The 11,683-nt window shown below is 45.9% G+C and overlaps 4 protein-coding genes across 4 annotated transcripts; 1 reads left to right on the plus strand and 3 right to left on the minus strand.

Annotated features, from left to right (window-relative positions):
- Positions 1 to 719: 719 nt before the first annotated feature.
- On the plus strand, positions 720 to 1,319 carry FOXG_22837 (uncharacterized protein; the record flags this gene model as incomplete). Its single annotated transcript, XM_018403255.1, has 2 exons — positions 720 to 936; positions 1,006 to 1,319. 2 exons carry the CDS (start codon positions 720 to 722, stop codon positions 1,317 to 1,319), a joined length of 531 nt encoding a protein of 176 aa, XP_018258543.1.
- Positions 1,320 to 4,976: 3,657 nt separating this feature from the next.
- On the minus strand, positions 4,977 to 7,538 carry FOXG_22838 (uncharacterized protein; the record flags this gene model as incomplete). The annotated part of the gene is made up of 1 exon (XM_018403256.1): positions 4,977 to 7,538. One exon carries the CDS (start codon positions 7,536 to 7,538, stop codon positions 4,977 to 4,979), a length of 2,562 nt encoding a protein of 853 aa, XP_018258544.1.
- Positions 7,539 to 9,103: 1,565 nt separating this feature from the next.
- Positions 9,104 to 9,600, minus strand: FOXG_17525 (uncharacterized protein; the record flags this gene model as incomplete). Its single annotated transcript, XM_018397534.1, has 2 exons — positions 9,104 to 9,397; positions 9,460 to 9,600. 2 exons carry the CDS (start codon positions 9,598 to 9,600, stop codon positions 9,104 to 9,106), a joined length of 435 nt encoding a protein of 144 aa, XP_018258545.1.
- Positions 9,601 to 10,650: 1,050 nt separating this feature from the next.
- Positions 10,651 to 11,683, minus strand: FOXG_22839 (uncharacterized protein; the record flags this gene model as incomplete). The annotated part of the gene is made up of 2 exons (XM_018403257.1): positions 10,651 to 11,148; positions 11,264 to 11,683. 2 exons carry the CDS (start codon positions 11,681 to 11,683, stop codon positions 10,651 to 10,653), a joined length of 918 nt encoding a protein of 305 aa, XP_018258546.1.

An 11,683-nucleotide genomic window follows, 5' to 3' on the forward strand; every position in this document is an offset into this window, starting at 1 on the left:
TTTTAAAACTCCATAAGTAATTCCAGAAAATAGCTATTAAGGGGCTAATGCCTTACATAAGTTTTTATAGGGTATATATAATATAACTGCTAGGGTTATAACACTAGGTTTATATTTATAAAGTGCATAAGGGGTTAATACTAAGCAGGTTAGTTATTATATCTCTTTATAATTAATGTGACGGTTGGTTCCCAACTGTGGATAAACTAAGCCGTGCTAGGTTTATTGTTGGCAGATGGCGTAGGGCGTGATGCTGAGCTTGTCGAAGTGTCACGTCTCTTAATGGTAGATTCAATGCGTGTTAGGCTTGATCAATGTAAAGAAGTTTTATTGATAGCTGGTGAGCTAAGTTCTATCTACTGCTAAAGGAGTGTATATATACTAGAGGTCTTCGTGAGGACCGATAGTGTGCTGGCGTCGGTCCCCTCAGGACCGATATTGTTTATGCATCGGTCTGTAGGACCGTTGAACGAGAGTCGTCGGTCCTTATCTTATCTTTGGACCGAAAGTATTGGAAGGTCGGTCCAATGTGAGGTGGTGGGTCCGTTCCTGTGATTGGAGAAAAATAATGAGGTACACGTGATGTAACCGCTAGGGTCGTAACACGATCTCTCCCCTCCGTTGGGTCTTGTCCTCAAGACCTGCATAACCGTCGTTTCTTCCATCCGTTGGTCGTGAGTCAAACCTAGTCTTGTTTTTTTATTTTCAATGCTGACAAAATGTCAGGTCGTGTTTCCAAAAGCAAACCTCATCCGAAAACGTTAGAGGCCGTCAAACTTTCTGAGTACATTGTCAGGTTTGGTGACGAGATCATGCCGTGTTCCCGTTGTTTCCGCAAGGGCCTTTCTTGTCAGGTCAAAGGCGATCAATCTCATCGGTGCCAGAATTGTACTGAGGCCAAGGTGGTGTGCGATGGTTCGGGTGTTGCTTCCTACTGTATGTTCCGTTTTTTTTTTTTTTGTTTTCTGTTTCTGATGTTGTTCTGACGTTCTTTTCTTCGAATAGTGGAAAAGAACATGAAAGCTCGCGTTAAGTTGGAGAAGGAGGAAGAGCAAGCTGAAAAGGCTCTTGAAGCTGCTATGGCGAAATTGGCTCGTATTCGCAGTCAGAAGCGTTTGTTGAAGAAGAAGGGTGATGAGTTGTTTGCTCGTGGGATGCAATCCCAGGAGGAGTCTGGTGAGCTCCAGGACGAGTCCGTGGTGATTTCTAATGCTCAGTCCCTGGGTGCCGTGGACATGATCGATTGGAATTCTATTTTGGGCGACGTTCCTTTTTTCGAGCCCGTTGATGAAAATCCTTCAGAAGTCGCTGGGCATTAACGAGGTGTTTTGGTGGTTCCCATGTATTTTCATTTTCTGGGTAGTTTTTCCATTTTATCAAGTATTCTCTTTGACCGTTTATTTTGCGGGTGTCCCTGATAGCCTCTGCTTCATAGACTTCTGGTCCTGAGATTTCTCGTGGTTCGTTGCCTGTTTTGACTTGTATTGTGTCCGCTGCTGATTCGAGTAATGAAACGTGAAAGATCGGATGGAGCCTAACTTTCGGTGGTAGGTCCAGTTTGTAGTTGTTTTCTGAGATTTTTTGTAGTACCTTGTAAGGTCCGATGAATTTGTAGTCCAATTTGTGACTTGGTCGGTCTGTTTTGATGTTTTTTGTGGCTAGGTAGACCATGTCTCCCTCCGAAAAGGTTGGTCCCTTCAACCGTTTTGGGTCATAGTAATTTTTCATGCGTTTTCTAACAAATTCGAGTTCTGTCTTCAGATATTCATGTAGATCCTGCATGTCTTCGCTTTTGATAATGGCGGCTGGATTGATTGACTTCTCTGGTCGTGCATTGTGGTATGCGTTTGGTGTGAAACCGAAATTTGCGTAGGCTGGTGTAAGCTTCGTACTTTCGTTGTAGGCGGTGTTGTAGGCTAGTTGGGCTATTGGTAGTTTCTCAACCCAATCGTTCTGTTCGTAGTTGATGTAACACCGTAAGTACTGTTCAAGTACTTGGTTCATTCGTTCGGTTTGTCCATCGACTTGCGGTCGAAACGCTGTCGTGAGTCGGTGGTTCAGTCCAAGTCGTGCCATAAGTGATTGCCAAAATGTTGCTGCAAACGTAGGTCCTCTATCCGAAAGGATTTCCGTAGGTAACCCGTGTATGCTAACAATGTGTCTGTAAAAAACATAAGAAAGTTCTTCTGCGTCTGTTGCTTCTCTGTAGGGTAGGTAGTAAGAGAACTTTGTGAGTCGGTCAACAATAACCATGATACTGTCATAGAAGATTCCGGTTGAGGGTTCTTCTGACAAAGGTAGTTTGGTTATGAAGTCCATTGTGATCGAGTCCCAAGGTCGTTGTGCTACTGGTAAGGGCTGTAGTTGTCCATAGGGTTTGTGTCTTTGCGCCTTTGTTTTTGCACACAAATCGCATTGTTTTATGACTTTTTCAACTTGTCCCTTTTTGAAATGGCGGTAGCCTAGTTCTTGAAGTCGTTTCATTGTTTTCGTGACTCCTTGGTGTCCATGTAATGGGTGTGCGTGGATTTCGTAGATAAATTCTTGTTCCACTCTTTCTTGTTCATCTTGGTCTGTGAGGGATTGTATCGGGTATCTCCATCCCTGTGGTTTTTGTTTGCAGGTTGGGCATTTGTCCATGATTTGTCTGATTCGTTCATCTCTTCCTGATCCGAAATACCAAGAAAGATGGCTTGCGCTGGCTTCTTCGGGTTTCTCGTGCATGTCTCGATGGTGTTCTTTTAGTTGTTGCATCGAGATGTACTTCTTGAATCCGATGTAGCGTTGTTTCTCTTCTTCTGTTATTCCTTTGCGGGTTAAGGCGATGGTTTTGACAGGTTGTGTGAACTGATATTCTCCCTTAGAGTTGGTTTCCAAGAGTTGTTCCTTGGTCTTGACAGTTCCAGTGTCAAAGTCTGGTCGTCGACTAATGGCGTCTGCGCGTCCATTGTCTGTTCCTTTACAGTGCGCTATGGTGAAGTCGAATTCACATAGGTATTCGGCGTAGCGTAATTGTCGTCGGTTTAGCTCTTGCGTCGTTGCAAAGTAAGCTATGTTTTTGTGATCGGTGAACACTTTCACTGGGTGTTTGCTTCCTCTGAGGTAGTGCCTGAATTCCTTAAAGCAGTTGACGATAGCTAGGAATTCTTTGTCATAGATGGGGTAGTTGAGTTCTGCTCCGTGCATCTTATGAGAGTAGAAAGCAATAGGGTGTAGTACACCGTTGTCGTCTCGTTGTCCTATTTGTCCTCCCAAGGCGAAGTCGGAAGCATCGGTCTCGAGTTCAACTTGCCGGTCGGGGTCAAACATAACAAGGACGGGTTCGCTTGTGATGGCTGATTTAAGCTTCTCGAAAGCTTCTTGTGCCTTGTCGTTCCATTGGAATTGTTTATCCTTTTTGGTGATTTCCGTGAGTGGGATAGCGGTTTTACTGAAGTCTTTGATGAATCGTCGGTAGTAGTTGGCGAATCCTAAGAAGGATTGGGTTTCTTTTACCGATGTTGGGACTTTCCATTCAGCGACTGCTGCTATCTTTCGTCTGTCCATCCTGATTTCGTTGTGCGAGATTTCATGTCCTAAGTACGTTACTTGAGACTGATGAAAGTGACTTTTGGTGGGTTCGACGAGCATGTTGGCGTCTTGCAGTGCTTTCAAAACCTTGTGGACGTGTTCTGTGTGCTCTTCTTCTGTGTCAGAGAAGATGAGGATATCGTCTAGGTAGCAGACTACAAAGATGTCAAGGTATTCTCGAAGTACGTTCGTGATCATGCGTTGGAATACTGCGGGTGCGTTGGTTAATCCAAAAGGCATAACCAAGTATTCGAATAGTCCGTATTTCGTTCGAAAGGCTGTTTTCCATTCGTCGCCTTCTTTGATTCGAATGAGATTGTAAGCAGATTTGAGATCGAGGGCGGTAAACCATTTTTTGCCGAATAGACGGTCCTTGAGTTCGGTGATGAGTGGTAACGGTGTTCTGTCCTTTTCCGTGATTTCGTTAAGTTGTCGGTAATCCACTACAAGTCGTAGTTTGTTCGAATTGGGTTTTGGTACGAACATGACCGGGAATCCTGCTGAGGATTTTGATGGTCTAATGTATCCTTTCCGTATCATGTCGTTTATCCATTCTCTGAGCGTTCCTAGCTCATCTTGAGATAGATTATAGATGGGGAAGAATTTCGGGTTCTTTCCATCCTTTAGTACGATTTCAATATCGTAGTCCGTGTGTTGGGGTAACTTTGTGTCTAGTTCCTCTTGAAACAATTTCTCATAGATACGATACTCCGGTGGTATGTTCTTGAGTCGTTCGTCAGATTCCTTCGCGGCAATCTGTTTCATTTGCTTGATGTCTTGGTCCAGTTGTTTGAACTGTCCTTTGAGAGATGCTATCGTTCGTCTGATGCATTTAACCTTGCCTTTGTGGTACTTGTGTCGTGTTCCTTTTGGAATGGGCGGTACTTTGCCGCTCCTGTCTTCGCTGCTCTCTTCAGTCGAAGTTCGAGATCTCGTGTCGTAGCCTGAATCGCTTTCATCATCTGAAGGGTGGTCTTCGCAGTCCACCTGGCCAGTTCTCCAGTTGAATTGTGGGTTGTAGCGTAATAGCCATGGGTATCCGAGTACTAGATCGTATCTCCATACTGGGATGATGTCGAAGTCGATACCTTGGTTTTTTCCGTTAACGAATACCTTGAGGTGATCAATCTCTCTGGTGATATTTCCGTTTTCGTAAAGATAGGTTTCTCCTTGTCCGTCATGTACTGTATATGGGTCGTTCTTGTCCTTCCATGGTAGCCTTAGTTCATTAACCGTTGTAGGGGAAATGAAGTTCATGTCGGCTCCGCTATCTACAAGTGCACTTAGCCACTTGCCCTTGATTCTGACTTTTAGTTCTAGGCAGGTTCGTTGGCGTCCTTTCGTTGCCATTCTCAGAGCTTTCTTAGGTAGTTTAGCCTCTGATTTCTCGCCTATCTGTCGCTCCGTTACAGATGGCGCGTGCCTTTTCCCCATGGGTGATCCATGCTGCATTCGCTCTTGGTGCAGTTGATGTCGTCGGGACATTCGTTCTGGGTGGCTAATTTTTGTTGATAAGCAGCTTCCATCTTTCCTACCTCGTGGTCTAGGATGATGTCTGCTTTTTCTCCTTCAGTGAGGGGTCTTCCTTTTTCTTCTTCAGTTTGTATCAATCGTTCTTGCAACTGTTGCTTGTCTAGCTGTCGAAGGATATCTTGTTCATCTTGGGATAGTTCTCCTTCCCATCGGGTGATGTCCTGATTGATTTGACTGAGTTCTTGGTCGAGTGTTTCGTCTTCGGCGATCTCGACTTCCTGCTGTACCCGTTGTCTCCACTGAGAGACGTGTCTAGAATTTTGAATATGTGCTAGAGCTCGTTCTCGTGTTTCTGTGTGAGCTTCTAGTTTTGCTACTTGAGATCCCCTGTATTTCTTTGTAACTCGGTACCCAACTGTGTCGATTATCAGGTAGGGTTTCTGTTCTTGATGTTCCGGAACTTGTACTGGGAAGCAATCGTTTGCTATCTTATCTTGCTGGTGTCTCGAGCAGTAGTGTCGTGTGCATGATACCCATGATATCTGCTTGTGGTTCGGGTGATTAGGGTACCTCCTTAGGTCCTTTTCCGCTTGCATACGTTCTTCTGGAGTTGTAGGGTCTTCCAACATTTCTTTTGTGTACGCTCGGATGTAGATGTCGTCATCTTGTTCCGTGATGGCTCGTTCCCTGGCGAGTTCCGTATATTTCTGGTGTTTGTTGGTCCAGAAACGTTGGTTGAATTCATCGTATTGTGGTACGATAGGGGTGTTCCAGATTGTTTTCTCGTTCTTATTCCTGAGTTTCCTGGCGTCGGACTCCCTTTGAACTCTGCAGGATTCCAAGTAATTGGGATCATTGGTATGTCGGTTTGGTCGTCGTGAGGTGACTTTGACAGGAATGTTGTCGATTTCCTGGTTGACCTCCTTGGTACTAGGTTCATTGTCCGTTTTAGGGGCAATTTCCTTTCCCTTTCTGACCATAAAAATGGATTTTCCTTTGGTGGGTTGTTGGTTGTGCTCGGGTACTGGTACCCATTCTAACTCAATTGTTTTGTCTTTTTTGGCCTGTTGCCGTTTCTTCTGTTCGCGGTTGTTTCTTTTCTCTCTTTTTTCTTCCTTGCTTCGTGAATAGAGAACTTCTGTGGTTGGGGCCGTATGTCCTAGAACAGGTCGTTGTTCTGGTTCCAGTTTGGAATAGTATTTTTCGAGGGTTTCTTCTTTGCTAAGGAACGGGTCGTGTACATCGAGGGTTGGATCGAAGTTGTTGATGTACTTTGCTTGTGTCATATCGTATCCGTCTTTTCGAGTCATGTTGATGGTTTTGATTGCCATCTGAGGTTCTTCGTTTTTCTTGACCATGTTGATTTTCTTACCTTCTGGAACAGGTCTGTATTTTTGGTTAGTTTTGACGGGGTTCTTACATTCTCGTTCGTAGTGTCCTTTCTTGCCACAGTTGTAGCAAGTGACTTTGGACTTGTCTCGTTTAGTCATTCCTATAGCCATTGGTCCTGCTTCGGTGCCGTAGGACGTGTCAGTTTGTCGAGTTCTCCCTTGGTTGGCATGGTATCTAGGTTTATTGTCTTGTCGTCCCTTGTTTCCTCGTGAGTTACGAGTTCTCCATGCGAATTGTCGGTCATCGATTTTGACTGCCATATTGATGTATTCGACCAATGTCCTGGGTCGATCTTTCTCCCATAATTCTTGTTGGACTTGTTCTTTGAGTGCGTCGAAGAAAAATGACATCAATACGTCTTGGTCCCAGGGTAGCTTGCTTGCGAGTTGCAAAAACTCAACTCCTAGGGTAGATGCTGATCCGGTTTGCTTAAGTGTTTTGATTTTCCTTTCTGCTTGGCCTTTTTCGTCAATGGTTCCGAACGCCATTTTGAGTGCTTCTTCCATCTCGTGACGTCCGTTTTCTCCGAAGAGTAAAGCGGTTCGTGGTTGTAGTTTGTAAGGTGGGTTTGTCATGTAGTCATTCATGATGGGTTGAAACCATTGGGCTGCAGTTTTGATGAGTCTTCCTGCCATGTACATTACTTTGGCGGAATCGTTGCGAAACTGATTCGGATAGTACGTGATGAAGGCTCGGCTTTGAGTAAGGAACGTGGGTAGCTTGCTCGGGGTTCCGTCGAAGTACTCAGGCGGGCTAGGCTTGAGGACTTCTCCTGGGTCTCTCCCATTGTTGGCTGCCGAGGCCAGGTTGTACATCTCCTGCTGGGTGTTGTTGTTGCTCTGATTCTGCTGGTGCTGCAGAGCGGTGAATTCTTCCAGCATCTGTCGCATTTCGTTCATCTCATTGGTGACGTTCCCGAGCTGCTCGCGAAGTCGTTCGACCTCCGAGTCGTCGGAACTCTGGGAAGAGTCGTCTGCGTCGTCCATGTTCTGATCGGTTGGCGGGCGATTGACCGGTGCAGGGTTAGCAGGTGCTGCAGGCTGGTGACCCTGAAGGTTGGCAGCTGCGTTCTGCTGTTGGACGGGGTTGACGTTCGCAGACATTGCGTTTGTATTGCTCAGCGTTACGCGGTACGGTCTGAACAAGAGCTATCAACGTGTGACGGTTGGTTCCCAACTGTGGATAAACTAAGCCGTGCTAGGTTTATTGTTGGCAGATGGCGTAGGGCGTGATGCTGAGCTTGTCGAAGTGTCACGTCTCTTAATGGTAGATTCAATGCGTGTTAGGCTTGATCAATGTAAAGAAGTTTTATTGATAGCTGGTGAGCTAAGTTCTATCTACTGCTAAAGGAGTGTATATATACTAGAGGTCTTCGTGAGGACCGATAGTGTGCTGGCGTCGGTCCCCTCAGGACCGATATTGTTTATGCATCGGTCTGTAGGACCGTTGAACGAGAGTCGTCGGTCCTTATCTTATCTTTGGACCGAAAGTATTGGAAGGTCGGTCCAATGTGAGGTGGTGGGTCCGTTCCTGTGATTGGAGAAAAATAATGAGGTACACGTGATGTAACCGCTAGGGTCGTAACACTTAAACCTTAAGATCTAATTAAATAAGTAACCTTAATCTATAAGTATAAAGAAGATATTTTCCTTATCCTTAGAAGGCCAAATGCCCTCTTTATTATTACCCTATTAAGGTAATTACTACTAAGGCTTTAACCTTAAAAGACTATATTAAAATAAGCTAAGAACCTTAATAGGGGAAAAGAGGGGGAAAAAGGAAAATTAAGAAAAGAAGGTTTTAGCATTTGGGGAAAAACTATAAATATTAGTAGACTAAGGCTAGCTTAGCAGGTTAATAATAGATTAGATCATAATAAGAGAAATATAAGTTAAGGATAAATATAATCAAATAATACTTAGGAAATTTATCTTAATATCCTTGGTAATTAAAATAAATCCTAGGAATTTTATTTTATTTTAATAAGAATAATACTTAGATTGCTTATTATATTATATAATCTAAGAACTATTTTAGGTAATTAATATAATCTTCTTTTATCTTTAAAAATATTAAAATATTATTTAAATATATAATATAAATTATATTAATAAGATTTTAAATAGCTTAATAAATATATAGATAGTTAGAGAAAATTAATTAATATATCTTAAAGTAGTAAATTCTGGTCTCGCGCTACCATTTAAGACCCTTGCAGGTTGTAAAAAACGCATGTGCACAGGGAGCGGTGCACGTATGGCTCGTTCTTATCAGTACTGTTAGTGCATAATTACTGTTTGTTAGTACTTCAAGGAGGGCACCTGTTTTACTGACGCGTCGTAGTAGATACGCGACGCGACGGAACGCGTGACAAGACAAGCTACAAGACTGACCACGCTTGCTTAACATACATTACTTCCCACAAGCAGCTCTTACATGCATGTACTGTTAAACAGGCGGTGTTGTATTAGTGTTCCAAGGTTATGCACTGCACCAAATTCACAACATGTACACGACCTAGCCCTTTGAAACATGCTCTCGTTTTTGCAGCGATTCTGCTGTCGCTATTTATTTTTTAATAAACATACTTCACATTTTGTTTACGTCAACCAACCCTCTTGTTCTCCATATAACTACCAGACTAAGAGTCATCAAAATATGCCAAGTGTCAGTGTTGAGGATGGCAGTTAATCCTCGAAATCTTCGCTGGGAATGATGTGAGCCTACTGGAATTGGTTGCTATATCTGTGGACTTCAAACGTGTATAATTGGAGCTGGCAAGGCGAACCTCATCACCATTGTTATCGACGGCCCACGGTGAGTTATCCAACGGGTTTTCGCCCTGATCTTGATTGTGCGAGGTGTCTGGAGCGACGCGTCTCTGCTGACGTTCTCGGTCTTCGCCGGAGTAGGTTTCAGCGACCATGACGATGCCAATCTTTGACGAGACGACACGTGTTGGCTAGCTTGAGAATAGTGAGCAACTATCGAACCGAGTCCAGGTCCACACATCTCATAGTAAACCTTCTTCATCGCGTTTCCCTCTGTCAACCACGTGTTGACCCGACTGACCGAAGGCAACGCCAGCAGATGAGCGCTCCACACAAGACCTCGCAGCGACTTCCCTCTGAGAGGACCTCTGAGAGGACCTCTTCTCACGGACATGATGATGCGCATAGCGCCTGGAAGGCGAGACAAGCCTCTACCCATCGAGACCACGCCTTACAATAGCCACCGAGCGGGAAAGAGATGTTGTAGACCACTGTGGACGATCTGGAGAGGCAGGGAGGGGGTGGCCAAGGAGCTCGAGGGTGATAAGGCAATGACCAAGATATTGCAGGTCTGTACAGAGTCCAACGACGAGACGATTTGCAAACACTTCATCTTGTGGTGCCTTCTCTGCAGCCGTGTGCTGGGCAGACAAGGACCTTCGCATTCATAGTCTCCCTGGCGAGCACGAAAGCTCGAGACGTCCTTGACAGACCAGCCACAGTTCTCGCAACCGTATACTAAGGCCTTGGCGTGGTATCGAGCGGAGGAGCGCAAGGTGCAGTGGACGATCATGGAGACAGCTGGGCGGGCTGTGAGTTGGTGACCAGGACGGAGATCTCCTGACGGTGAGTGTCTCCTCGGCATGTCTCCTTACCGGCGTTAGGGGTAGATGCTAGTAGTGCCGGCTGAGTCGCGACCACAAGCGCTCTCCGCTCGTCCCGAGAATCCACCAGAATGCAAACGCTCCCCTCCTACAAGCCTCGGAAGCCTATCCAGCTTAAGCACACAATACCAGCGCGTCTCCTCCACTTCACCGTGCCGATCGACCACCGACTGCAGGCAGCCGACGTCATGCTCGCAGAGAGGGTTGTCAGAGCCCCAGAGATCCATCGTCATGCACAATCGACGGCAAGTACCCGGCTGGTGCCACCGTCAATCTCGCAGCTGGCGACGACAATGACGAGGAGATGATCCATCTCACTGCCGATGACGGCCGAGCCAACAACATTCCCGATCTCAGTTCCTGCTGCTATAGAATAGCCTTAGGAGGGCCCCCAGCGCTGTCCAACCTGGAGACGACCCACGTTCGAGAGTCGATCATCTGCTGCAGGCCTGATGGAGTCGGATTCGCAAAGGTAATGTATTACTTTCCTTCTTTGTAGTGCAAGACGAAAGAGTCTTTAGTGCTCACCGACACCTAGCTGTCGGAGAATAACAATAGGCTCAGGATCTGCCGGAGGACACAGACATGTCAAAGTCAAGGAAATCACCGCGATACACGTTAGATAGCTTCTGCAATGAAAGCACACTCCTCGGAAAAATAGCGAATGTCATTACGCGACTTTTATGAATGTTTAAAAGCCTAACTTGCATCCTCCCGCGATTGATGGTGCTCAGAGATTCCATGACTTCTCGCCAGTGAATGTACAGCTGACCCGCCTCGGATGTCGTGAACCCGGGTGTGCTGACGTCCAGGAGATTGTCGTTCTGAAGCCACACCTCGTGCAAGACAGTGGCTAGACGTCCCATGGTACCAGGCTTGGACGAGCCGCCTATTTGAGCCAAGCGATCCTCGAAGAAGGCTCGGATTGGACTACCAAGAACGCTGATGGAGCCACCGATGAGGTAGACCCAAGCAACGTTGCGGTCAAATCCGTCGGGGCCCGAGGGGATGTGTTGAAGGACTGTTGTGAGCTTCTCAACCAGTTCCACAGAGGGAAGCTGTCTAGGGTTGAATCTAGGGACGAGACTGTGAAGGAATATACGAGCAGCGATACGAAAAGCTAAGCTCCTGCGCTAGACTGACTGCGACCCTGAAATACTGGTGCTAAGAAACATCATGCAGGTCGTCGTATCGACTAGCGGCGGACTGGAAAAGGATGAGACTAAGGACAGCCTCAAGGGTAGCCTCATGGTCGTCCTCATCTCTTTTGAGGGTTTCGACGAGAGCCTCGAGTGCAAGACAATAGTGATGCTTGAAATCACTGTCAATATCCGCAGCGGATGTGTTGGTGTTGGTGTGCGACTTCAGATGCTGGGCAGCAACACGAAGGCAGCAGTGAAGGTAGGTGCTGTTAGATGGGAGGGCAGCGAGAATTAGATCAGTGCGTACTGAGCAGTGCTGGTCGGACTCAATGATGGCGGAGATGGTTGGTAGAACACATTTCATCAAGTGATTCAGCAGAACCTCATTTCTGTTATCATACTCAGTCGAATCCTCCAAGTTTGGAGGGGCACGTGTAGTCGGTGTAGTCAT

The sequence above is a fragment of the Fusarium oxysporum genome, genomic scaffold (genome assembly GCF_000149955.1).
Source record: "Fusarium oxysporum f. sp. lycopersici 4287 supercont2.52 genomic scaffold, whole genome shotgun sequence".
Taxonomy (NCBI): Eukaryota; Fungi; Ascomycota; class Sordariomycetes; order Hypocreales; family Nectriaceae; genus Fusarium; species Fusarium oxysporum.